The 27,582-nt window shown below is 43.0% G+C and overlaps 1 protein-coding gene across 1 annotated transcript; it reads right to left on the bottom strand.

Moving 5' to 3' along the window:
* Positions 1-4,463: 4,463 nt before the first annotated feature.
* On the bottom strand, positions 4,464-26,567 carry CAPN14 (calpain 14). Its single transcript, XM_042887468.1, has 21 exons — positions 26,337-26,567; positions 23,850-23,919; positions 22,811-22,929; positions 22,093-22,229; positions 20,781-20,955; positions 20,035-20,100; positions 18,694-18,779; positions 17,372-17,446; positions 16,571-16,734; positions 15,705-15,870; positions 14,203-14,212; positions 12,798-13,003; positions 12,242-12,278; positions 11,363-11,425; positions 10,295-10,352; positions 8,771-8,835; positions 8,280-8,348; positions 8,088-8,166; positions 7,013-7,129; positions 6,285-6,340; positions 4,464-5,981 (listed from the first exon to the last, which is right to left on the bottom strand). Exons 1-21 carry the CDS (start codon positions 26,565-26,567, stop codon positions 5,955-5,957), a joined length of 2,076 nt encoding a protein of 691 aa, XP_042743402.1. The 3' UTR covers positions 4,464-5,954.
* Between the last annotated feature and the right edge of the window lie 1,015 nt (positions 26,568-27,582).

The following is a 27,582-nucleotide window of genomic DNA, read 5'->3' as shown; positions in this document are numbered from 1 at the left end:
CAGTGACAACTGGGTTTCTATGAGGTGGGTAGTGATAGGATGAGGGGGAATGGTCTTAAACTGAGACAGGGGAGGCTTAGGTTAGGTATTAGGAGGAAGTTTTTCACACAGAGGGTGGTGATGCACTGGAACAGGTTGCCCAAGGAGGCTGTGGATGCCCCATCCCTGGAGGCATTCAAGGCCAGGCTGGATGTGGCTCTGGGCAGTCTGGTCTGGTGGTTGCTGACCCTGGACACAGCCCACTACACTTCTACAATTTTATATTTCCAGGCACTGCTCACCATTAAGAAACAAGATGAAGAAGAAACAGGGACTCCTTCCGCTGCACTCAGCAATTTACACTTGCAGTATATGAATTACCTTCTGTTAATTCAGCCCCTACATTCTTTATGTGCTTAGCTACGTGTTAATTTGATATAGTGTCCCATTCTTTTTGCATTTGATGCAATTAAAGCTCTGCAAAACTCAGCAATTTAAAGTGCTGGAAAGTTGAACATTTGAAAACACTGATCCAGCCTTGCTTCTGCAATGTGCCCTGCCAGGGGCAGAAAGGTGTCCTGACGCAGAAATCGAGTTGTCAGCAATGCTCAGGAATGGGGAATCCCTCAGGTCACGCTGCTCCCAACATGCTCAGGGTTACTTCAGGTAGAAAGTGTGCGACTTTGAGCTCGTTCTCTTTTTCCTTTTAAAAGAAACTTAATGACAATACATCTTGTCAAGTTACAGAGAAGGAGACAACGTAAAATCTCACACCCAAAGGGCTGCAGCCTTTTGATTCTGAGAGCTGAATTCCTAGATCGCACTTTGGTTTAGAAGGCAGCAGCAGGAAGAGGGAGGCTGGTCAGGAGCCTAACCCAGACACAGCCTCATTCCCCAAATCCATGCAAACTCAGAGGGAAGAGTCTTTCACAGCCTCAGCCTAGACAACAAGCAGCTTCACAGCTGCCAGCCTCCAAGGCAGAGCTGCATATGCCCCATTTCTCACCTGTGAGCTTCAGCTGCTGAGAGCAGAGCTGCTTTCAGGCAGTGAGTGCTTCGAGTCTAGCTGCAGCATATTTTGAGAAAGAAATCCTGCTTTTACCTGAGGAAATAAAGCTCCTTCAGAGCAATGACTTCTTTCATTTTGTCTCACAGAATGAGCACCAGCAGTAGACACTGTTCTCACAGCACATCTGCAGGACTGCTCAGCGTTAACCCTTCCTCAACGTGACACAAACATAACACATGAAAAGGAAAAACGAGGTCCAGCTCAAACATGACTCTTCCTATTGATCACCTTCTGGGTCTTTTGAACCTGAAAATGTAATTCTCACACTTCTATATGGTTAGCTCCAAATATTCCATCCCAGCGAGTTTGGGGAGAAAAGCGAGTTTTTAACTACATGCTCTTTTAATTGAGAGTTCCTGTGCTAGATTACAGAAGCAAATTCCTGTTGAAAAACTTATTAACCTCAATAGTTGCAGCAAAGTCTGTTTCCATTGTCTCACAAAGCAGCTGAAAATTTGTACAAAAACCCTCTGTCTTCACTGTGACTCTGGAAATTGGGCTCCAAGGACAAAGCTGACTGTCTGGTTACAGCATTATTAGTGATGAAAGGGACATGTAATTCACCCAAGAATCATTTCTATGACTTTCTACCACTTGTTCAACAACAACAACAACAAAGCAGGGAAATAAGAGCACTCATTCTGCCCAATATCTGCAGCCACCAACACGACAAGCGAGCACTTTGCAAGCAGTACCAGTCTCTGGCACTGCCAGGCTGGGCAGGAGAATGGGAACTGCAGAGTCACGGCCTGAACCTGTGATTAATCACCTGAGGCGAGCCATGAGTCAGCCAGAGGAGCACAGGTGAAGGCAATTCACCTGTGCTGCTGGAAGGGGTGGAGCCAGGCTGCACCTCTCCTGGACCTATTTAAGAGCTGGCTACCAGAGGGGAAGGATCTCTGCTGGAGATCCCCTCTTTTGGTGTCTTTTGGTGAGCTCAACTGAAGGGTAAGCTCTTCCACTTATTCTCTTTTTGTTATTGTTGTCTGCTTTGCCTTACTCTCTTGGTTATATTGCAATTATAACATCTTGATATCTATTGATTATACACAATTATATTGTGATTATAATATCTTGGTTATACAGCAGGATTAGTCAGGATTCTGCAGGGCTTTTTGCCTTTATCTATGGAACATCAGCTTCTTACATTACATAGCTGATCTGAGCAAAACAAAGGTCTGCCTGGATTGGAAAGGAGAGCGATGGAGACATTTGTTTCCCCAGAATAGGTACTGTAACAAATCAATCCTGACTGCACTGATAAATTGAACTTCAAGCTTGGTGATACAGCTTTTCAGGTCTAATCCAGTGTAAGACACAGCAAGAAGGAAAGGTAAAGGCAATCATCAGCATTTCATTCTGTGAGGACCAGAGGAAAAAATAATAATAAAAAAAAATCCAACATATATTTTTCCCTCTCTCAGTACAATATTTCAACTATTTTTGAGGAAGACTGTCATGGGGTGTGTGGGTATGGGAAAAGGGTGGCTATGGGGAGGACCATAACAATTTAAATAGTAACCAAGGGTATTGTAGCACATCACTCATGTCCCGAGTCAGGATGTAAGCATCATACCTGTAAGGGACTCCTGCCTTTAACCCCTTCCACAGGGGTGAGATAAGTCTTCCAGCCCTACCTGCTTGGATGAAAAGCCTAAAAACAGCCTGAAAAACTCACAGAAAAATAAGAGACCTTGTGTTTAGGACTTGGAATCCTATTACATTAATTCAGCCTCCTGGTAAAGGTGCAGGACAGCAGAGGAGGTGAACACGTGGATGTGGCAGTGGCTTTGATTCAGGATGGTCTCTGTTTTCCCTGAAGTTAAATGTCAGGTCTCTGCCACAGTTTTCCACTGAGGCCACATTTTACAGTAACTTCAGCCAGGCTCATCACACAGCTCTCAGTGTTCACCTGTTTTAAGTCCTAAAAATGCAGGACATGTGCAGTGAGGATGACCAGTCCCAGCCCCAACTGCACCAAGTTCATCCAGGAAACCTCTGCTGTATGCAGCAGTGTGTATCCTGCTCTTGAGTATTTTGTTTGCAGAGTTCTCTCCAATTTCACATCAGTCTTACTGTTGCAGGATGCCTTGTTATCCAGCTCCTCATTGCACTCCAGCCATTGTTTGCTATTCCTGTTATTTGCTCCTGTCTTTCCCCCGCCAAAAAGCCTCCATTAGCAATACCAGTCCCAAGTCACAGCCTCACTTTTCTTCTATTTCTGCTCGAGGAATGCTGCCCACTGCATAGCTCAGCATCTCTATAAATACAGTGGTTACAAACGAATGCATCCTTCAGCAGCCTTTTAAACCACTCTTTCCTACAACGCACATTGTAAATGAAGAGTAATATATCTTCAGAATTGCCCAGCAAACGTTACTCTGTTAGCAATATAAAAGCCTCACAGTGTCTGAGTAGGTGCCATTGCCAAAAAAACATTTTTATTGTGAGCCAGATAATTCAGTTTGAATCGTACATGGTTTGGTATAATCATTCCAGTAAAGCATTCTTTATAATTCTGTAACAGCAAGTCACGTGGCTCAATAAAGTTTATTGCTGCAAGTGCTTGGTGATTCATGGCATGGCACAAATTCTGCTTCTTTCCCGGATCAAGTAATCAATAGCAAAATAATCTCCTTGCTCTGCATTAAATAGGTATGAAGCAAATAAGTACGAAATCTTTTTTATATATATATATATGTGTATATATATATATATACACAAAACAATGTGTACAGAATTGAAATTAACTGCCATGTTGAACTGGGGGTCCTGCACCACAGTTCTGCACAAGGCTGGGGGCAGTGGCTACTAAAGCTTTGTCCAGCATCCTTCTGGCCTTGAATGCTTCCTGCAGCACTGCCAACAGGCACTGTGTAGCAAACCCAGCTGGGACTGACAGATTTGCTTCTTGTCACGTCCAGCAGAGCACTGCTGAGAACTCTGCACACTGATGCTCACATCAGCCTAGGGCCACTCTCTTTGGGACCATCTCCTTCAGGGCACGCCGAAAGAGCAAGACCTACATTCTCTCCTACAACCTTTTTAGCTCTTCTAGTGCTGTTCCTACATGCAGTAAATCAGTGTTTATAACATCACCCACTGAGTTGAGTGCAAATTAAACCAGGCTTATTTAGTTTGCTCCATTGTGTTCAGCTGCAAGTCACAAAAGGGAGCAGAGGCATGGCAACTGGGAGAGGGCACGTGCTTTGTAACGGGGGCAGCTGAAATAGTCTCTCTGGGAGCCTGGCAGGATGACAGCACCATGACATCTGCTTAAGGATCCTGGATGTCCCTGCTCCTTTTGACTTGTTATGCCCACAGTTCTGAACCCTTGAGCTCCAGTGACACACAATAACACAGCACAATAACTGATAAATACGTCATGTTATAAACAGCAAAAAATACAGCTATTTTTCTGGTTCTAACAGTTTTCTCACAAAAAGAGCATGAAAATAATACTCGTAGGAACAGGTTGTTCTGGTGAATAAAGAGCACACTGTTGTTTGTGCTGTTTAATGCCTCCTGATTGAGAACATGTACACAATGGAGTTTCTCTCTAAATACACTTGTTGCAGAGGCCTCAGTGGAGTAGGAAGCACATCCCTGAGCTCAGGCTCATGTATAGGCATAAGCCTATGCAAACTTGTTACAACTCCTTCCTACAAAGGCACTACAGTATCTTCTTCCATTATATAGTCATTCCTGCTGGAGCCCTGTTGCATTCATTGGTCTAAGGAGACTGTGCACAAGAGAAAGAGCAATTGTGCTGTCCACTGGAATGCAAAAGCCAAAGCAGCAACCTGTAACAAGCACTTAGTGTGGAAATTTGCAAGCCAAAAAACTAAATGGTAAGAAAATGAAGAAGGGTCCTACATAGAGATGCAACAACTCCAACACAGTTTGGTGGGAATAGCCTCAAGTATGTTCTCTAACACTACAGCCTGTATGTTCCTGAATCACTTAATGACTCATGCATAAACATTCTATCATTCTGCTTCACAAAAAAAAAAACAACAAACATCCAAATGGTTTACCAGTCTCTTTGCCAGACTGCTCCTGTATTATGCTACAGTGAACATCTATTCCCTGCCAGTCTCCAGTGATTTAAAGATAACATTGAATACATTTATTTCTCACTGTACTGTGCCTTCCAACTCATGGAAAGAACCCCTTGCTCTGAACTAAATCTGCAAGCATCACAAGCTCCATCTCAACTAAGAGCTAAAGGCTTGGTCCACAAACTGGTCAGATCACCTTAGGTTCACTTCAGTAGAGCTATGCTGATGCATGAAAGGAAAGGATATGGTCTGAATGTTTGCAAATGATCTTTCCAAGTCATGGCCGAGGAAGAGTGGCCAACCCCTTGCCCTGACAAGCACATAGACTCCAGCTCTCTATCATGGGCCAAGCAACTACAGAATTTGGATTTTCTCTATTAGATGACAAGACACTTCAGGCAGGGGCTGTTTCTTTCCTAGATTCAGAGTTAATTGCCCCAATAAAGCTCCATCATCAAGCACAGCCTTTGGATACTGTCACAGCAAGAGTCAAATTATAACAGTAACAGAGTAACATTAGCATTAAATAGGTAATTCCTAGAACTCAGCCATGATGCTCCATGGCTCACTATGCTCCATGGCGCACCCACAGTGGTTGGCATCCAGCAGTTTCTTCTCGGAAGGGTTGGCTGAAGTGCAATAGGACTCAAAACAAACTTATTCGTTAGAAAAATAGCAGTGCAACAAGTCTGTGGTTGGTAGGTCAAGTCTGCTTGAGGGGGAAGACTTCTTATGAGATAAACTGCAGGGAAGAGCCCAGATTCCAACGTACGCAGCAAGTTGATAGAAAGCAGCCTTCCGTATTGCAGTACAGGTCTTGCTGTCCCCTCCTTTGCAGCACTCCTTCAAGAATACAGTGTCATCATCATCCACTGTAAAATAATGAGGAAAGTAGGATAAACTCACCCATTCCTAAGAGTGCCCTGTGATATCCAGAACTGAACCAAACTATAGAATATTGGAGGGTTTTTTTTGTTTTTTTTTTTTCTTTTTTGTCTTTAGAAGGAGTAGAAGCCACAGGGAGGCACAGGACTTAAGAGCCTGTGTTCCTTTTTGTTTCTAACCTACTCTTTAAGTGATCAGATAGAGATACCTTTTTCAAGGCTGGAGAACAAACCATACAGTGCTGCTTGCAATGAAAGAAGCTGCATTTGTCAATCAGGAACAGGCTTTACCTCAGATTCCCGCAGGTATATCCCTTTACCATCTTGTGTTAAGTTGCGAAAGGCCTCTGTGAAGAAAGGAAGTGAGGAGCATTAACCTGACAGCCAAGAGATCAGCACTACCTGTGACCCCTTGTCCTAGGAAAGACTTGATAAGAATGAGTTTATAATCTATCCACAAATGAACGTAAGCCCCCATTCTCACTGGAAGGTCCTGAGCACTGGAACACCAGGAATCCTGAATAAAGACAGGCACTTTACTTTCTGTCCATCTACTTGTCTCTTCAGAAGCTGCTGTTGTATTTCCAAAAGCACAATGTCCTAAGCCTCACAAGCTCCAGTTTCAGACACATGGGAGGTGTCCATAGCATGAGCTCACAGACAAAAGTATCACCTGTCTCACCACCACAATTAGTCCAACCAAAGGTATATGGAAAATAAGCAGCTTCCATCTGTAATTTTCCTGCCTCCTACAGAGACTGGTGCAGAGCTGCTCTCTGCAGGGAGCTAAACCACTCTGACACATACAGTCTTGATTTCTGTAGAAAAAGACTGGCAAAAAAGTATAGAGCTCAATTTCCTCTGTCCCTTGCTTTAAACTAATTCCTCCATGTATTCTGAGAAGAAACCCAACCCTTCTATTTTCACTTAGGTTCTGCCAGCTGGAACAGTTTTGGAAGGGCCAGGGCTTAGCTGGGCAGCAGAGCTTTCCCTGGCCAGTTGCATAGCATGAGCCTCACCTCCCATGATCTCTACTCGAAGCATGAAACACATGAAGCTCTCAAAGCTGATCTTCAAGTCAGGGTCACCATATCTGATTGCCATCAAATTACAGACTTCATTGCTGAGTGAAATGCCTGCAGGAGAGGGGGAAAAATAATAAAAACATGAAAAGCATTACGAGAGGGCAACTCCCAGTTGTGGGCAGCTAAATGTGCATGCTTCTGGGTGTACATGACTCATTGATCTCAGTCCCTTTCCCAGTCATTTGCTTTTTCAAACCTCCCCTACGTTTATCAAGTGCTAACGAGCCCAAACCAACCCCTCAGGTACAGACAGCTCTTTCAAACTCTAACGGGGTCAAATCTGGTCACCTATACTCCTGTTCCTGTTAGAGCTGTAATAAAACACAAACGGGCAACATTCACTCATGAGTGAATGGAAGGCAGTAAAAGCAGCTGCGTTTAAGAGGGTAGGAGAGGCAATGAAAAAGAAAATCCAGAGGAAGCTGATAAAGAAAGCATGTCAAGCAGCATTTGCAGGGAATTTGCTAGGAATATTTCCTACTTGTGGCCTGGTAGTTTAATTTGCTTTAGTAGAGGTCTGTATGGGTTTTTTAACTGTGCTTTCGTTGACACAGATGAACAGGGTGAGCCACACGTCAAAAAGATGAGTGACATTTAAGCTCTAAAACTGCAAAAGGAGGTAAAAGAGTGAGCGCCAATCCCCACTCAAAGTATGTGAACCTTTGTGTATGTTCTTCAGTTCTATTTTAAGCTCAAGATGGTGTATTAGTGAAGCTTGGCACTGGTATTGCCTCTGTGCAAGTCCCAGACTTCCAGATTCAGTCCCTGACATGTCATCAGTACAATGCCAAAGATAAAGGCAAAGATTAAGCAGTCTACCACACAGCAAAATACTTGTCAGATATTTTTACCTAGCTAAAAAGGGAAGCAGAGATGGCTAAGACCATGCAGCCTATGATAATTCCCACTCCCTCTGGGCTCTGCCAACAAGTCCAGATTTTTTCCTGCTCAAATTTTTCCCTTTTTGAGGAAGAGGATGAGCCTCACCAAGATGTGCTGTGGCACACACCTGTCTCCTGTACAGCTGCACGCAGTTCTACCAGGTCCAGCTTTCCTGATCTGCTAGTGTCTCTTTTCTGGAAAACCTCCTGGTGGAAACAAGAAAACAAACAAAAGCCAAATATTTAAACAACAGCAGAGGACAACAAAGGCACTGTGAGTAGAAGAATATTTCAGTGGTACACAGAAATGATTGCTATACCATGTAGAAAAGCAGCCTTTTCCACAGGACTCGGAACTCCTGGATACTCAGCGTGCCAGTGGCATTCAGCTTCATGGAGTAATTAAGGTCAGAATATCTTAAACATGAGAGAATGTACATTACATAAAACTAAATACAAATAATAATACAAAATAAGAAAAAGAACACTGACTGAAAATTCATAGACAGTTCTAATATGAAGAAGATAACGACTTCTTAGCCAACAAACTTTAGCTCATAGGCTTGATTCTCCTCCCACTACAATCAATGGAAGCCTGGCTGCTGATATCAGAAGCTGCAGGAAATAACCCTTTCTCAAACCTATCCCATTCTGCTACAACTGAAGTGTTATTATGGAAGATGAGAAGTTCAAAAAGCATGGCCATGTTCCAGTCATTAAGAAACCAAAGTGACAGTAAATCTGCCCTAAGACATAATGCTCCAGTGAGTATTAAATAAGCCAGAAGTATCATTCATGCTAAGGAGGATACATCCAGGAGTGCCAGGATACTCTGGCAGGCGTCCAGACTGAAATTCAGGTGAAAACTCCAAAAATCTGGAGAGGATAAAAAAAAGACTGTTTTGAGAGCGCATTGAATATCACTAAGGAAAATGGACTCTGACAAAATTTGTTCTCATTTGAGATGGCTCGGGCCCCAAAGCCCTTGTGTAACTTCTCAGCTGCTTGAGAAGACACATCATTTATGATGATTAAAATACGATGCAGCAGGATGGATTCTACTAGTCTCACAAAACCCAACGTGAGCTCCCTGCAGGCATGTAATGCAAAGTAAAACATAGCACGCTGTCTCCAGTATTAAAGAAAGGACTTCCAAACCTGTAATGCCAAACTGCAGGATCACGAGTAAAGCCATTGACCTGAAGAGCTCTGGGAGTTGTACTGCACATTAATTGAAGCCCTTGCACTAAACATCTCTCTCTTGCTCTCCCTGCCTCATGCTAAGCATCCTTCCTTCCCTCTCTTTCAGAGGCACTGCCAGCTCTGTTAATATGATTAAAAGTACAGACATCACCAAAAAACATGACACTGCATCTAAGCTTAGCATTCCTGGTTCACACATAAATTAAATGAAGAGTAGCAGAAAGAGACTCTAATCTCACTCCAAATTGTGACTTTATATCATATGCAGACTTCCAAGAGCAAGAGACAGAACCACAACTCACCAGTGCCTTCTCTGCAGAAAGTGAAGATGTTTTAATCTTGTTAATATCCCTGTTTATTAAATATGAATCAAGTACTGTAACATTTTTCATGTCTTAACCTTGATCACACACAAAAAATAGACTGTTCAACACAGTCTTCTCACGGATAAGGCAGGGCCTGATGGGTCACTTTGCCAAGACAGAAGAGCTATCTTAGTATACCTCTGCAGAAAAGAGGGCAGATCTAAGTCACCACAAATTGTCACCACATCAGACTCTTATTCATCTTGCTGCCCATAATGGCTGAATGGTGTATTTTTGTGTTGTGCATGGGTTGGTACCACTGAAGAAACTGGGAAAGGAAACTGGATCCATCACTGTATCTGTAACACCATTACTGTTGCTCAGGGGAAGCAGCCACTGCTGACCTGCTACCGGCACAGAGCAGGTGTCACAGACCTCAGGACAAAGACAGCCCCAAACACGAGTAAGACAGGCTATCTGTGTCCCAAACACAAAGACACAGCAAGGAACAGTCCTGTGCACACACAGAAAGTAAGCAAGCGTAGGAACAGCAGATATAAACTATGTCCATCAGGATAAAGATAAATTCCCTTGCACTGTATGGCTGCCTACTGCTGCAGGCTCACTTTCTAGCAGAGGCACTGCCAACACTGTGGTAGCACAGGATGAAACGAGATGGTTTCAGAATCAGTACTGAGGTCATGTTGGGTTTAGAGATCAGATTCAGAGTTTGAGTCTGCTCACAATATCTTCATTTTCAGATACTGAAGCTGAAGATTTTCTCTAGAAAGGTTTGCTTCACAGAAATATTATTTCTCAGCACTTACGTCTCCAAGATACATTATTCAGGATCCTCTGGAGCTGAACAGCATTTATTTCAGGATTCTGTGATACAAAAGAGAATTACTTTAATCACTAAATCTCTTTTCTCCCTCTTTTGTCTTCCCAGCATGTCTCATCTTAAATCCCAATTTTCTGGCCCCGCTCCCGTCACTGTGAAAATCAATAGGAAAGGCTTCCTTTGAATACGACAAGATTCTCAGCCTGCAGGAGCTGCAGTCTGCTCCTGGCTAAGTTCTCAGGGCACATCTGAAAGCCACACCACTCTCAGAATCAAAATTCTACATGTTCAAGAAGCAAAAGCATTTGCTTCTTGTCAGGAAAAGCTCCTGTCAAAATATTGCTAACAGAAACCCTAATATGTTTTGGAGAAAATGTGCTTGCTAAATGCAGGGTATGCTACCGAATAAACGTAGCCACCCCTTCTGAAAGGAGAACTGTATTTCTGCTCTAAAAGCATGGTTGCTGCTATCAACGTGGGATGAAGGAGTAGGAACATGTCTCGGTTTCTCAGGGTGTGTTGTCTTCTAACAACTGACTTGCCCCAGTGAGAGCAGAAATTCCCAATACGGTAGGATTACTGTAACGCATCCCACTGTTCTGTCCCTGATACTGGGGACAGGAGTTTATGCTTAAGGAGAGCATGCAAGTCTGATCAGCATCCACACTCTATTCTCATTTCTCTGGCACCCATGGCTGTTGAAATAAAGATGTTAGAGGGCACATACATGCTTAGTCCTTCAGTATCTGTTTATGGATCTGCTTTCCATCAGTTTGCTAATGCCTTTGGAGCATGTTGATACTGTCACATCCACAGTGTCCCATAGCAGTAAGTTCCAGGAGTTTGCCTGTCTCAGTGTTAACATATTCCTAAAGCTTTGTGGTCAAAACTGCTGCTTGAAATCAGCACTGTATACATAGTAGCCCAGCCTTCATAGCCTCTCTCTGTCCCCCATGCTTCTATATCCAAACATGCCTTGCACAGTTAGATGTTTTTGCTATCACAGAACTACATAGTAACTCTGCTTCCCCTGGTGGTGCATGCACTCACCTACCTGTTCAAAATGTTTTGTGAAGAAATCCTCCCAGATCTTGCCTTCATACCTATCAACAATTTCCTTCAGGACATTAAATAAAATAAATAAATTAAATAAAAGCACTTAAGGAAGAAAAACGTGGCCATTCAAGATATAGTTATTTGAAGATGCTTTTCCAGAACTCTGCTCTCCTCCCATGTTTCTCATCTTCCCCTCACCATTGCAATCAGTGTTACATCACTAATGCAACTCATACCCATAGAAATACTAATTCTTGGAAATAAAATTTCAGATAACAGTGTAGAAAAACATTTCTCTTCCACTCCAAGCTGTGAAAGAAGAAAAAGGGTAGAGTTCAATCCCTGCCAAGGAGAGAATATATACATTTAGGAGAATGGAAGGGACAAAAGAAGGAATGGCCCTGTTTATGCCAAGGGAATGGAATATGCTATAAACCCTCCCAGCTCAAAATACAGTCACACATATATGGCCACTGAGACTAGCTCTTCTTAAAACAACCTATGCATCACTGTATTGTGATAGGGGGATCACATTCTGATTCCACAATGTCTTCAAGCCTGTCAAGGCATGAAAGAAGTGGGGAGGAATACAAGAAGTTTTCCAAAAGCTGTGAACAGGAAAGACTGTAGAGTAAGATTGTGTCAATGAAAGAAAAAAAGAACAGCTGTGAAACAGCAACTAAAATGGTGTCTAAAAATTTGCCTTGATTGTTCACAAGGTCCAAGAATCCGCCCGTAAACCCAAGCCACAATTTGTACAGTGCTGCAACATGAACACTTACATTCTCACTCTCCCTTTTCATAGTTCAGAGACAGGAAAAAACAAACATCCAAGAGCTGAAACCATGGTCCTTCTACTCCCCCTATATCCACTCACCTTGGAGAGGATGAAACTGGTGTTCCCACCCATTTCCCTGGGGATGTGAAAGAGAAGACATTAAGGAGACATTGCAGAGTTGTTTGTCTTGATCACAAGTGGCATTCCCCACCCCCAGCTACAGACCCCATGCCACTGCTGTGCCATATGTATTTTCTCCAGTGTTACAGCTGCACTAGAGTAAGCCCACCATGCCTATATGGCTCTCCAGTGGCTGTTGGCATTCAAAGTCTCCAAAGCAGGATACAACACCTCCAGCACTATGAGCAGAGACCTCTGGCAAATCTACAGTGCATTTAAGTGTTGTGCTTCTCCACTCTTAAACATAAACTTAAACATGCTTTAAGAATCATTTCTGTGGGCTTAGCTCAATGCTTCTCAAAAGGACAAGACCAAAAAGCAATACTTCAGGCACTGAGCTGGGAGAGAATCAGGCTCTCCAAGAGGCACTGTGCTGCATGCTTCAGTCCTTCTGATGCCCCACTAGGCTAGAAAGTCTAGATTGTCCCACCATGCAAGAGAACTGGGTGCTGACAGAGGGGCAGCAGCATCTCACCGAAGGACGTGCTTCCTGGAAAAGACACGTAGAATGAATTCAGACTCCTGCTGAGGCTCCAGAGTGGATGGCACAATCACATAGACACCAGGCTCCAGGTGGAAGTCACAAGTCACTTCCCGTTCATCAAGGAACACCTGGCGCTTGTTCACAGGCTGGTGCCGGGTGAAGAATGCTGGAGACAGCTTTTGATTGATTTCCTCTTGCTAGGGAAGAAATACAGACTAAATGTGTTCTGTACCAGCTGAACAATGGAACAAAAGACACACAAGGAATTCAAGGGCATGGCACAGAGGCTGCTTGCCTTCAGATCTCAGATATCTCTACAGCAAAAGCAGCTAAGAGGGTCCATCAGACTATCTCCATCTAACCTGCCCAATGTTAAAATGACAAAGAATGGAGCTTCCTCCAAGCTTATCAACATTATAATACTGCTTGCAAGGAACAGAGCAAGGACTGGGAAAAGATGTGGCTTCTGCCACTTTAAGTTACTGCTGAAGTAATTTGCATACTGGCAGAAAAGACTGCAGGCAGGAAATGCTCTAGAGACTGCTCCTCACAATCCAGAGCGCTCCCCTTATCTCCTAAGTACCATGCACTCTGTGCTCAGTTTGTTCTTTGCACTAGGTATCTAGTAGCAGAGCACTTGGGATCTGAATGTAGTGCAAGAGCAACCTAATCCCTAGCCTGTGTCAACGAACTACTTGTCATTCTTGGCTCCTACAGATGTTTCACTCCTCAGGCACTTTTCTACAAAAGAAGGATGGATGAAGTATTTATTTAAGCAACATTATAAATGAGATTAATAACACTGGGGGCCTAGTGGAATGCCAAGTAAATATCCCCACCAGCAAAGACCACTGTCCTCTTCCAGTCTTGGCTGTTCTTTACATTTAGCCATTTTATTCCCCACCTAGTAATGGAGATGCCATTCCTCTTCCACAGCCAGTACCTACAATTTTGAACTCAACTAATTCACGATCACTGTGGCCAAGACAGCCACCTACTGTCACCTCTCCTACAAGGCCTTCCCTATTCTCAAGCAACGGATTTCACAGGACACCTTTCCTAGCTGGCTCACTCATAATTTGTAAAAATAACTTATTTTCAACATGTTCTTAGGAATTTCCCAGACTCGCTGGTCACAATAGTCTCAGTTTATGTCTGGGAAGTTCAAGTCTCCCGTAAGGACACGGGCAATTGATTCCAAGATTTCCCCTACTTGTCTATAGAACGGCTCATTCATGCCACCACCCTGGGTGAGTGTACAGTAGTGGACATCCACAATGATAACGGCTTTGCCATCCATCCCCTTCATCCTCACCCAAAGACTCTCTACCATGTCATCCCAAAGGCATGGGCTGTATGCCTAATCTCTCCCTTATATACAGAGCAACATCACCACCTCTTCTGCCCTGCCTACCCTACTGAAGAGCTGGTAGCCCTCCCACTCAGCACTTGAGATGTGGGACTCAGCCCACTAAGTCTCACTGATACCAACCATATCATAGCCCCGGGAAAGGACTGAAGCATCCACTGCCTCCTGCATGCACTGGCATACAAGCATTTCAGACGTGCTCCAGAATTCACAATGTTCCTTGGAGTGTCCTTAGATGCTCTCAGTTTGCAGTCTCTCTATATTGATCTTACCAACCACTACAAATTTGAAATTAAACACCTGGCTGCCACCAGCTCCCCTCGGGTACAGCACAGCAGCATGCTAGAGCTGTGCTCAGGCTCCCTCTGCCAGGAAATTTAATTCATTTGTAACCCTGAGAGTGCCCAAAACATTTAAGTCAGAAAGGAGTGGATTCTTACCTCATGATTACCATGCTAGAAATAGAGTAACTTGGAATACAACTGCACTGCTCTGATCGTAGCCCAACTAGTACTTTGCCAGCTCAAACTCAAAGAAATTCTAACTTAAGTGGTATTCTGAGTAGTAATTTAAGGGAAAGTGTGCCCTTTCAAGATAAAAGACATTAGACCTTTCTGTTGTGAATAATCCTCTGAGATTTGGTTAAAAACTGGGACATACAACAGAGTTTACCTTCCAGAACTTTTTCTTAGATCAAAAAAGGTCCTTTTAAGAGAAAATACTGGAAATATGGCAGGACAAAGCAGCAAACACCTGCAGCGTCAGCTCCAGAACATCCTCAGGTAGGAAGGAAGCTGAGCTATCCTACAAGATCCCTGGCCTACATGGGATACAGGCTCAGCTCCTGCCTCAAGACTGGGAGGCAGAATAAAGGTGATACTGCCTCCTCTGAGAGTTGCAGCAAGCCCAGCTCAAACACAGCTAAGGACTTGAATAACAGCCCACAGTGGTGAGAGGAATACTGCTAATCCAATAAACGCCGATGCCACTTTCAACACCTTCAAAGACCTAGTGCAGATGCTAAGCAACTAATGACCTTTTTCAAGACCACTGAGACCTCCTGACGTGGCTACTCTTCAGAAGAGTAGGGTTCTGCATTAATAGTGACTTACTGTAACACCCCAGTGAGCTTGAATACACTGCCACTAGCTGTCGGCCAAAAAAAACAAAGGCAAACACAACACCTTCAATGCTGTCAGAACAGGTCTCTCAGCAAACATCCAGTAGAGGTGACAAAGCACTCACCTGTAGGGTCACCTGCAGGGAGAAAATAAACAGAGGATGTGTCAGACAGGGACCTCTTAGTCACACGTACAGCAAGCCTGTATCTGTGGTGGGGAGCAGCTATGCAGGTGCAGCTGGTCAACAACTTCAACCTCATAGCAGCAACAAAACTTCTAGCTCCATTCAAAGTAAGATGGGGGTTCTGCAAGACCCTCAGATGAGCAGAGAATTGGTTGGGGAAGCTCTCACTCCTCCTACTGACAGCTACTTATTCCTGGATATATAGGGAACCTACTATAATTCACACCTTGTAGAGTGAAAAGCCAATGAAGAGGTGAGGAGCTCGGTTCCGGTGTTTGCTACTGTGTTTCTGCATCAGGGATATAACCACATTGCAGGAGCCCAGGTTTCTCTTACTGTCTTCACTGGCTAAAATATTCAACCAGTACTGGGGGTTCATCCAAAACATGCCTAAGAAGTAAAAAAGAAAAACACTTAGACATTATTTTCCACCTCAAGATTGATTGCTAGCTTCCCATTTGATGCCTGTGCTCAGACTGAATGAATCCCAAGTTGTCTGGGCCTCCAGAATTCACTGGGCTTTGATCTTAGGGTGCAGTTTACAAGTTTAGTGGTAAAATTCCTATAAGACTGAACGAAAGATCAGGACCAAGGAGCTTCATTTCTGCCTAACTGCTGTTAAAATTTATTTTGTTTATAAATGTATGATTATTCCTCTACCATATACTATATATGGGATAACTCACTTCAGAACCCACCTAACCTGCTTCCAGAAGGCTTCTAAGCCTCTGTGTCTCCTAATCAGTTTACTTAAAATACTGCATCCTCATGCTCTCCAAAGAGCAAATTTTAACAGACAAGTCTAATGCTCCAAAGAAGCTGACTGGCAACTCATCCTAAGACTCCTGCAGTTTATTTCATATCATAACCAGCCTTCTGCCCTGTATTCGCAAGTAATGCAACTTCTGTGATGGCAGGAACTAGACAGTGTTCTTTAGCTGCTTATTTCTGATGCTCGTGTGGTGAGTTAAGAAATAAGAGAACGTTCTGTTGTCAAATTTGTGTTATGGAGTATAAGGGTGCTAATAATTGAGTCAACAAAGAAGAGTCACACAACAGAGCACCCAAAAGAGCGCTAAGCACCCCTCACCCTTGGAGAATCCCAGACTTCCTCCTGCTGTGCTTCCTTTAACCCATCTCCCATTCTTCAGGGAATACATCCATTTTTTCCCATCTTCCTGGCTCACCAGGTCTGGAGTTAATTTACAGATCACAACGTCTACAAAATGAATCTTAAAATCTTGCAGAGACATCCTGGGAAAAAGAGTGCCAAAAGACATCTTGTCAGCAGTTTAGTTTAATCCATATGGCTCACTAAAAGAAAAGGAAAGAGTGCAGGGAACTTCAAAGCCACGCCATTCTGTGTTACATATGGTAATGCTCAAATTTTATTATGTAGTAAAGAAGCAAGCATCTGCTCCAACAGCAGCATCTATCAGTAGCAAACGCACGACTCAAGTTTACGCAAAACACAGCGGCAGAGACTGAAGTAATATTGCCACCAAAGGGACCGCAGTGAAATTACACGAGTGACAACATTGCCACCTCGTGGCACAAGCTGTAGAGAAACGACAAGCAAAACAAGCAGGAGCTTCCTAAAGTTATCTCAAAAATAAGAGGTAAGACAACAGCTCTTGAAAGTCGCCGTGTCTCCCAGCAGCCTTAGGAGATCTGGCACTGCCCCACTTCTCCCTCACTCCTGCCTTAAATACAGCACTGCCTCTCACATAATCAAGCAGAGATGGAGAGCAAGCAATCCAGGTCTGTTAGAAAACAGGTCACATATACCACGAATTAGCTGGCATAAGGAGAAAAACAAAGCACTGCTTTGTCTGCAGACGCAGCCCCTGAGCTACCATCAGAGAGAGGATAGGCAAGACAGAGCTGTTACCAGAACTCTCCATCTTCCTTCTTTTTCCTCAGCAAAATTTTCTCCTTTGGGCTCAGCAACTCCCACTTGTAAGAGCTGAGGGCAAAAAGTATGGAATAACTAAGCAAATGCAGCCTGAGATTCAATACAGAAAATACAGGTCTCCTCTATAAAAGGATGCCAAAACCCTTGTCCCCACAGATCTCCATGTTTAACCCTTGCTGAACACAGGCCCCCTATGCCTTCAGCTGTTTCAGACCCTCCACAAGTATACAGTGTGTATGAGATAGCTAAACAATTCCAGTTCTCTCCAGTAGAAAGGCTCCACTTCCATCAGCTGGTCCATTCACTTGCACACACAGATTTGTAGTAGTTAAAATAAAAATATCTAAACCTGTGTTGCTGTTTAATTTTCTGTCAAAAGAGACATAATAGGAAGAGTGCTTGGCATAACAGATGAGTGAAAAGGACAGCAAAAAAGGCAGCTGGGAGTAATTTAAAAGGCAAGCCTATGGTATGCTGTTCATTATGCTCTCACACCAGCAACAGCTGGTACGTTGTCATTATGTGGCAGACACGCAGAGAAAGTACTGCTCTGCAGACAAGGTGAAAGTCACTCATATTCCCAACACCTCTCTGTGCTCATCTCCCCTCTTCCCATCCCCAAGCCTCAGCAAATGGGGCTTGTGCAGCAAATGAAAAAAAAAGTTGGGACAGAAGGAACATACTCTCATTCATAGAGAATCGGGCTAGAAGTCTATGGTTGCTCATGGTCTGGAATATAAACCACCGTCTTTCACATAAAATAATCAAGGCAGATTAAATATATGGCCCATTTGCCTCAATAGTTACATGCTTCCCCAAGCAGCCAGGATGACGGACTCCTTCAGTCACCCAGCTCCAACACTTTGCAGCTCATGGAGGTCTTGGCCTGGTCCCACTTGTGATAAAGGGCTCAGCGCCCTTAAATATCCTGTTTAAAGCCTCCTGAATTGTTAAGCTAAAATCTGTCACTTTACACACCATCTAGATCACAGCAACACACACAGCATCTGATTTCCAAGTATGTTTCCTCTGGCACTTCAAAGAATTGAAAAGCAGAATCAAGTCCTATGATTGAAGCTGCATGTTGAAGCTGCACGTGTGAAGTGAGGCCATCTACACAAGCACTGACTGTTGGACAAACATAAATCTCTTAAATCATTGTTTTGAAACCAGAGGGCCTGGGCAAGCAACAGCTATAGACCTGAAAGCTCCTAATTTGAGTCTGAAGATGGCAGCATCCTTCCTCTAAGAAACTTTCCCTCACATTGAGCATCAAACCTTCCATTTTTCAAACCCACCTGTCACTCCAGTCTCCATTCCATTCAATTTTCCCCCATGGATTTCTTAGTCTCACTAGGTTTTCTGGTCCATATTGGCAGGTCACCTGCAGAACATACAACAACACTATGCTTGCCAACATCTCAGCAGTTGTCATCTTTTTAATATCACAGATCCTAACAAGCATGATAATAAAAACTACAAACATACAACTCTGAATGAAAGCATGAAGTAAGATGCTTTGTCTTATCTTTTCTAAGTGAAACCAGAGACCTCACAGGTTCCTAATTTGGAGGCTTGATCCTCCTTTCCAACATCTGTTCATTTTGTGGTTTTGTGGAAGCAGAACTGTACTACTGTGAAGCTAAATCTTATCACAGTGCCATGGGAGACTACGCCTATGGGGTGGCCATACAGAGCACTGCCTCTTGAACTTAAATGCTGTGGTGGGAGAAAGGGGAGGCAGGTTTACTAGGAGTTAAGATAGAAGCATACAGCAGAACGGCTGAACTTCAGCTCATACCAACAAGCTCAGCTGGTCTCCAACTCCTGCCTGTCCCTTCATCCCATGAGCACAGCTAGCCAAACTGACAGACACATCAATAATGAAGCCTTGTACTTAAAACTTTCCTGCTCTGTCTGGGAGACACAGGCATGCAGCATCCAGCCTTTCTTACAGCTTTCCAAGCACCTATTGAAGAAATGCTAAACATTGCCTTCCCCACATCCATACCACTGTCCGAAGTCTCAGGAAATCCTTGTCAATCTGTTTTTGAAGCTGGACAAGAGGAGTCTGCCATGAACTCAGCTTGAGCTGAGCTCCTTAGGATCTATTATTTTACTCTCCCATTCTATTAGGCAGATATCTTCAGGGCATTCCCCACAACACTTACACAAATCAGTGGGGTCCATCTGCTACTCTGTACAGGAGCCCTGTTTGGTTCCCTTCTCTCAAGCACATCTCCTTTTCTAGTTTTCCATGTTTTGGCCCTTGTATTCAATTACCTTTTCTCTTCTATGGGTCCTGTCCTGACTGCAGAGGAAGGCCTTCTACTCTGAGCAGGTTTCAGCTCATCCTCCCAGCATACACAAATGCCATTTGTAAGTGATGCACTCAGTGAAGCCCTGTGGCTCATTCCCACTCTTAGAGATATGCTGATCTATAACCATTGTAAAGGTCACATATTAAACCAGACATACTTGAAAGTGAATCTTTACCAAGTCCCATCTCTTTTAACCTTGGACTAAGAGAATATTAAGAAGATAACATGGCTGCCATGAGGGAGGGCTTAACCAAAGTTTGTAACAAAAATTCTGAAATCCAAAGAAGTCATGACCCAGGATATTAGGACTATTCTTACCTTTCTAATACCAGTTACTGTGTAAGCATGGCCAGCAACAAGTCCATTCCTCAAGACCTTTGTTGCCTGTATGCAGGGAAGAGAAACTGAAGGAAAATAAGCCTTTTATTTCAAACCTACCTACACAGCAGGCTTATACCAATACCAGAAACATACACCTGTGTAAGCAGTGACTGTCAAAAGCAAATGGAGAGGGTAGTAGTTCAGAACATGAGTTCAAATCGTGGCTCCCAAACCTCATGCTAATACTTCAGCTATTGGAAAACCCTAGTGTTCTGCAAATGAAAACCTAACTTGGACTTCTAGAAGTGAGAGAGTAAGCTGTGGATCTAGCCAATTATCCACAATTTATGAGGGAACTTGGGTGATTATGCTCCAAATTCCAAACATACAGCAAAGTATGGCTGTTAGGAAAAATGTGGCTATTAGGAGATCAGATTTATTTTGTCCCCTTTCAAACCATTCTCCATTTGCTTTTGAGAGTCACCATCTGCAAAAATGGAATAACTGTTTAATAAAAATTGAAAAATGAGAGGTCTTTATTCAATAGAGACTTTTTGATAGATAAAGCACAATAGGGAGGATCCTACACACAGTAGGAACCTTAAGAGCAACCTTTATACTTAAGAACATGATTTCTACAGCAAGTCATAGGTGTCAGCTTTCTTTCTAGGAATCACAGCGTCTGGCTGAGCAGAGGAAAAATTGACTGGAAAGACTTGTAGCTGTGAAACCATTAGTCTCACCCCTAACTGTGTCTGACAGCACATGAGAGATCTGCCGTAGGTTGCTCTTGTCAGGATATCCCACAGATCAGGAGGAGCTGCTGGAAGCTTGATCCTTATATTAATACCACCTGTGAAATCCACCAAGGCTTCTGAAACTTGCCCAATCTGTAGATCTTCATAGGAGCCGTAAAGTCTAGCAAACAAAGACATCAGTATACTCTTGGGTTTATAGCCACAGACAATAGGTTGAGAGGTATGTGCCAATGAAAGCATATAATAAGGGGTATGAAGGTTTAGATTAGTTTTGTTTGTTTGTTTGTTTTTAAATATGCTGTAATTCATGTGTAATGTTGGGGAAATATTTGGCGTGCCCAAGACTGGCCATAGGCTGAAAAGTACTGCTTCACTCATTACTGATCTCCTCACTAAGCAGTACCAAGAACATGCCCATCACTGCTTTTTTGATAATTCAGCCTTAGCAAATTTTGCCTGAATATCTCACCAGACAATGTACCATATCTGATACTCCTTAACAGTTCAGCTTCCAATCTGATTTTCTTCACTACTGAAGAGTAACTTTCTCTTTTTGTTCTAGTGCTACAACCAAATGAATATAGCTGAGCTTTCTCTCCTTCTGGATGATCTTTTTCTCAGTACGAGCTAGGTTTTTTCCTGCTCTGCTTATTTTTCCCAGCTCAGATTACTTTAACCCAAGAATAACAAACTCCATCAGTTATGAGTTGTTGCCTTCTTCTTAGTCCCAATAAACCACTCTAGATAAAACAACCCGAAGAGAGAAGCCAATATTTTCAGTATGCCATGTGACTTGTCGAATGCTTTAACAAGTTGAAGGCTTTGTAATATCTCAGAGCAGGAACCTTTATCAAGGCGAAAGTAGAACTCATCAACAGACTCCCAAAATGAAACTCCTTGGAGGTTTCTCAAACTGGTAATAGATCAAGAGGGGCATCAGCAATCATTCACCTTTGGAAATCTCTATCTTTGGCCTTCCATTCTTCTGCAGTGTTTGCAAAGAAGGCATCATCTTGGCCAACCCACTATATAAGGAACCACTTTGGGAATAATCCCCTAGCATACGTTTGTTTTCATTTCATATCCTAAACCTTTGGATTTATACTCAAGGGCCTGAATTGGCAAGAGCTACTGCAGTGGGAATTTTACTCTTTAGAAATAGAAAGATGAGAACCATTTACTACACTCCAAATGTGGCAAGGCCCAGGAGATGCATTTATAAACAAGTACAAACTGCACAGCACAAGCCAACATATTTCAGAGAGACTATTTTAATAACTTAGAATGAGTCACTTACTTAGCATACGCCTTCTCCAGAAGGGCTCCCCAGAACACATTCTTATAGACTGAAGAAACAAAGACCAGCTCTCCCGCCTCGTTCACCGGCAGGCGATCATCAACCACCACGTCAACCCATTCACCAAAGTGCCAGAACTGTCAGGGGAAAGGAATGAACTGATATTTTCCTCAGAAGGAACCTCCCTTCAAAGCAAGGGCAAAGGCAGGATTGCTTAGCTGCAGGCTCAGGATGAGCTGCCTTGGGTTATGGACTGTACGAGATCAGTGGGAGGTGCTGACTCACCCAAAGATTCAACTCATCAGCCTTACCCAGACAAAGGAGAAAACAAAGTGTGTGTCAGGAGTAAAAGAGGGATTAAATAGGGAAATGAGGAACAGTTGAGCTTTCAGGGAAGGCGTTCCCAATTGTGGGGTGGCAGAGCTGCAGCAAGAGCAGAGTAAAAACTCAGGGCCTTTATGACTGCTGCTGCTATGTGGAGACATTTGTCTTGATAAAATATTGGATAGGGCCCAGCTGAGGAGAAGCGACAAACTGAGACACATCCTCAGACAAGTTAACCCCCTTCCTGCATTGCTTTGTGGCCTTCCAGGCCAGGACGCCCCCTGGCTGCTTGCCCTTGGTCAAGGGAAACCCTGTAGAAATAATCCAAGGATTTGACATAAAACATGACAGGGGATTTCTGAAGACCTCCCTCGCTCCTGTGGAGCAAACATACCCGGAAGTGGAAAATGCCAGCATATTTCCTCTCAAAGCTCTGGTTTTGTGGCACGACTGCAGCTAAGATGTCCTGGTGGAATGTTAGGGCTTGCAGAGCAGCCAGGAACCAGCAGTTCCCTGTGCCAAGACAAACGGACACATGTGGTTGGCTGAAAAGCAAGACCTGTCAGCCAAGTTCAGGAGCTCCATGAAGATCCTAGAAGAAGAGCTGTTGTGCTAATGTCTTTAAAATTATAATGAACAATACACAGAAAATTAGACCAGACGCGTGCTTTATTTAATTAAACTGTGATTGTTTTATAATTGTCCTCCCATGACCTTTTCCTTTAGATATTGTTTGGTTCAGTGACAAATTTAAAAAGAAATAGCTGTCAGTGTAAACATTCTGTTTTTTACTGGCATTACATATTTTTGTACAAACACACTATTACAAAACCTTTCCCTTTTTCTTTGAAAATACTAACTTCAGAAGAGGAGAATTATTTCCAGTGGATCTCCCAGGCAAAGCTGTACCTTGTGTTTAAGAGCTTATAGCACTCAATAAAAATTAATTCAGTCCTGCCCTGTCTTGCAGATGCTAATATATCCTTCTCAGGTAACGTGGTATAAAAATGATTTTTTGAACTTCAAAGCTGAGAAGAGAATGCATTCTCTCCAGCTCTTAGGTATGGAGATAGCAGAAATCTCAGATTTTCCTGCTTCTGTGGTCTCTGCTCAGTTGTCAAGTAGCACTGCTAAAGACCACCAAATGCACACAGTAACTTCCCATTGCAATAGCAGCAGGCTCAAAAGCAACAAAGTGAGCAGCAATTTTAGCTTGTGGAGATAACTGTCACACTTCAAATTCCACCCTGACACTTGCCAGGTTTTTACTGAGCCTGTCCCTCTTTAATGATTGCTTAAACCACACCATGCTAAACGAAGCAACATAGGCATGCACACCTATTCTGTCCCAGTTTGATTCAGTCAAAATCCCACATAAAATGTTATTTTGTGTATAGCCACTTACATATTTATACAAAGGAATTTTTCCTTACCCACTAATCCTTGGCAGAGGTCAAGTTGCTTTCTGTTCGCAGCATAAAATACTGGAGTTCTGTGCAAAGCCTGGGAAGCACATGGCCAAAGAGAAGAGGAGGACAGCCAAGTTACTAACATGAGCTATTTTAGCTCGAAGTCAAGAACTTTGTCTGCAGAGCTGCAATCTCATGAGATGAGAGATGCAATGAGTTCATAGTTTGGAATGTGAAAAACTCATGGATATATGACAAAAACACTCCCTCTGCCTGATTTCAGAATAAATAAGGTAGCTTTCTCCCAGAAGACATTATTCTAGTTCAATGTAATGCCAGTGTTATCAGGTACCCAGGCTACTCTGACACAAGCCTAGGCACACCAAATTTTGCCTACACCAAATACAGTCCCAGAGATAAACTAGTACTGCTCAGACTCATCAGTATGGTTATTCACAAATATCTCTGTAAGACGACAACCCTTCAGACCTGCCAGCCCACCTCCTCTATAATTGCTGACAAGTTTCAGCAGAAGAGGCTACAGTGGCAGAGCAGAAACTGTTAAACTTTCAGCTAATATAGCTGATGTCACCATGATTTGACTGACAGTCAAGCTACAGACTAACAGATATCTGGTAGGGAAGTTTCTGGTGATGTGACAAGCACATGATTCTTAACTAACCATCCAGAAAGAAATTATGCTGTTAATCTTTTCTTCTCACAAATGCTTCTGGGCACAACTCAATAATTTAAGTGCCAAACTTTCGTTTTGCTCTTATGACCCACAAATTGCTCAAGTTTATTTTCACACTGCTGGCTATCTCTTCAGGCAGCAGCAGAGAAATGGCAAATCCTGAAAAGGCTGCTACAGTAATTAGACACCAGCTCCCATTCGAGGTGAATTTGGATGTTCATCATTTTGCAGGCCATCAGGCATAGAAACAGCAAGCTACAAGGTTGAAGGCCAAATAGAACAATCTCAGCATTTCTTCTGTAGCCTATGCACTGAAGGATACACAGTATCCTTCCTCGGAGAGTCTTTGCTGAGTTAAGTTTGGAATCAGAGCAAATGGCAACCTTCTTATTCAGGAAGCTTTAGAGTAGCTTTAGAGTGGACTGAGAGAAAGATTTAGTTTCAGTGCCATTCCGCTGGAGTGGAGATAAAGAATTACAGACCTGAAGAGCTTTGTAGAGACCAGGACTTGTATCACCTTCCCTTTCAAGTACATCTATGCTGATAGAGCTGTCTCACCCTCAGAGTCCAGCTCAGACCCCTAAGCATGGCATTTGTGCTCTGCCAGATCCTGACAATACAGACTATCTGTGCAGTGGAATTACGTATGAAACCCTGAGAACCAGGGCTGCTATTTCCAAGGCCTCCTGCTTGTTTTTGAAAAGTTCCTCTACTTCCCTGCTGATTTTCTTGAGTTTTGCAGAAACGTGTCCCTTCTAAGAAATTGGTTAAATTTAACAAAATCTGATGGCTAGAAAATAACTTCACTAGGAGATGCTATGTGCTATTACCTGCAGACCTCCAAGGAGACTGAATCTCCCAGATGAGTGCTTTTAGGAAGATCAGAGTATCAGTGTGCTCCTCGATGACTCATTAAGAACAGAATTGCCACTGCTAGTAATAGGCTAGAGCTAATAGGCCTTCTCTAACTGTGCCAGAACCCCGTCTTGGCCAGCAAGGCTTGCTATCAATTTGTTATGGGAACTTGCTCTGGGATCACAGCTTGGTCCCAGGAGTCTTGTTCATTCTGTTTAAGCGTGGGGTAGCAAGCAGCAAGGACCTTGGAAATATGAGCACAAGTAAAGTGCAGAAGCTTCAGAACTGAAAACAACCCACTGATGATCAGTTATTGGTCATGGCAGAAGCTCAACCTTGAGAGCTGGGAAACAGTGCACAAATACAGTAGAGAACAGACTAAACAGTTAAGAAAGAGGGGAAGAAAAAAAAAAAGAAAAAAAAGAAAAAAAGCACAGACCAGCAAGTAGATAAGGCACCTGCGACTGCCTAGGAAAGTAACAGCTTTCAGCATTGTAACAGTACGTGGTCCAAGGGATGGGGGCCAAAGGCTAAGAATGGACTGAAAATTCAGAAATCTTCTAAAGCATTAAGATCCTCAATTTTGGGGAGAGAGGCTGTCATCATGAGAACTGACATCACAGAATCTCCACAGAATCATCACATCTGCCAGCATGCTACTTGCTCCAAGGGCACCAGCTTCCACTCACCCCCTTCATTCGCTTTCCCTGCCTGCTCTAAGTGTTACTGGATATAAACTGAATAAAGTTGGTTATGATTTCTGGCAATAAATGCTTTAAAGGCAATCATGGAACTATATGTACACAAACTTCTGAAATGACAGCCACTACAATTAAGTATCACTTTTGAAGGCATTGAGGCACTCGAAGTCTAGGAGCAAGTCCACTTGATGTTATCGCTACTTGCTGTCTATCTACTCTGATCATTCTCTTACATGACAATATTCACTAAAAATCACTTACATGTGGCCTCTTCCACTGTACATTTCGGGGGAGTTTCTTCAGTATTGCTCCTGTTCCAATAGAGCTGATGTCAGCAGGGAAACTCTCATCAGTGAACAGTTGTTTATTCTTCAAGCACGTCTCCAGCAAGGCCTGGTAGTTCTGCTGGACAGGTGGGCTGTGTTTTTGAAAGATATTCTTTCCCAAAGACCCAGGTGACTTCTTTTTTTTCAGGCATGGCAACAAAGGCATGGCGATATTCTTCCTCTGAGGAGCTTACAGGGACCTTGCCCTGCTCAGTCCTGTTAGAAATTCCTTGTATACTGGGATGAGGTATGTCTTCTCCAGAAGAGTTCTGGATCATTAAAATAAATGTAAAAAGTAAATTGTATCTTGACTTTTAACATTTTTCTTTAACCAGCAGAGGGGGATGGCACTCATAGGAGTCATAGAATCAGAGAGAATCATAGAATCAAGGAGAACTTCTGATTCTAATCTGATATCTGTCACTGTGTTTTCAAGGCTTTCCATTCTGCAAATTTATGTCAAAATGAGTTACCAGTTGACTTCTACCTGGGCTTCAAAGCTATCCACACAGCTATTCTGAGTCTCTCTCCAGACTATTCTAGGCTCTCCAGGGTGTTTTCATAACATGCTAAAACATGAATGACATTCTGGCATGTGGATATTTCCCCTCCCTAAGCAGGAAAAACATTAAGACAAACCAAAAGCTAACAAAACATGGAATGCATTAAGCATTACAAAGCCAGTTACTCAAAACCCTCCAATAGTCATTGCTCTCTTTGCCTCACTCTGAAAAATGATACAATCATCCCCAAGAGATCACATTCCATCTTGCTGATGACCACAGATTCACACATGAAACTGCATACTGAGATTTTTTTTTCTTGGAACATTCAAGACAGATGTTTCTCATCTTTCCATTGAAAACAGCAAAAAGTGATCTCACAACCCATTTTTCATGCCTCATGCTAAATATTAGCAGCCATCACCTTTTGCTACAAGTGGTGAGCATCTTTTGCATGGAGAAAGAAAAAATGATTAAGAAACTCAGAAGACAAATCATGCCCATAAACAGTAACAAGGTTGACTGAAAAAATTTATCCTGCTACTAAGTTCAACAAACGGTTCCCATGCTGAACTGACAGTATTTGGAAGCCTTCCCTTCCCTTGTGAGACTGCAAGTCACTGCCTCAGGCACACTAGGAAACTGATCTCAATTAGGAACCATTGATTGTTACTCTCA

Source organism: Lagopus leucura, unplaced genomic scaffold (assembly GCF_019238085.1).
Source record: "Lagopus leucura isolate 7727_CA_CO unplaced genomic scaffold, USGS_WTPT01 Super-Scaffold_73, whole genome shotgun sequence".
Taxonomy (NCBI): domain Eukaryota; kingdom Metazoa; phylum Chordata; class Aves; order Galliformes; family Phasianidae; genus Lagopus; species Lagopus leucura.
The sequence above is the reverse complement of the archived record's forward strand: the minus strand, read 5'-3'. Positions and strand labels throughout refer to the sequence as shown.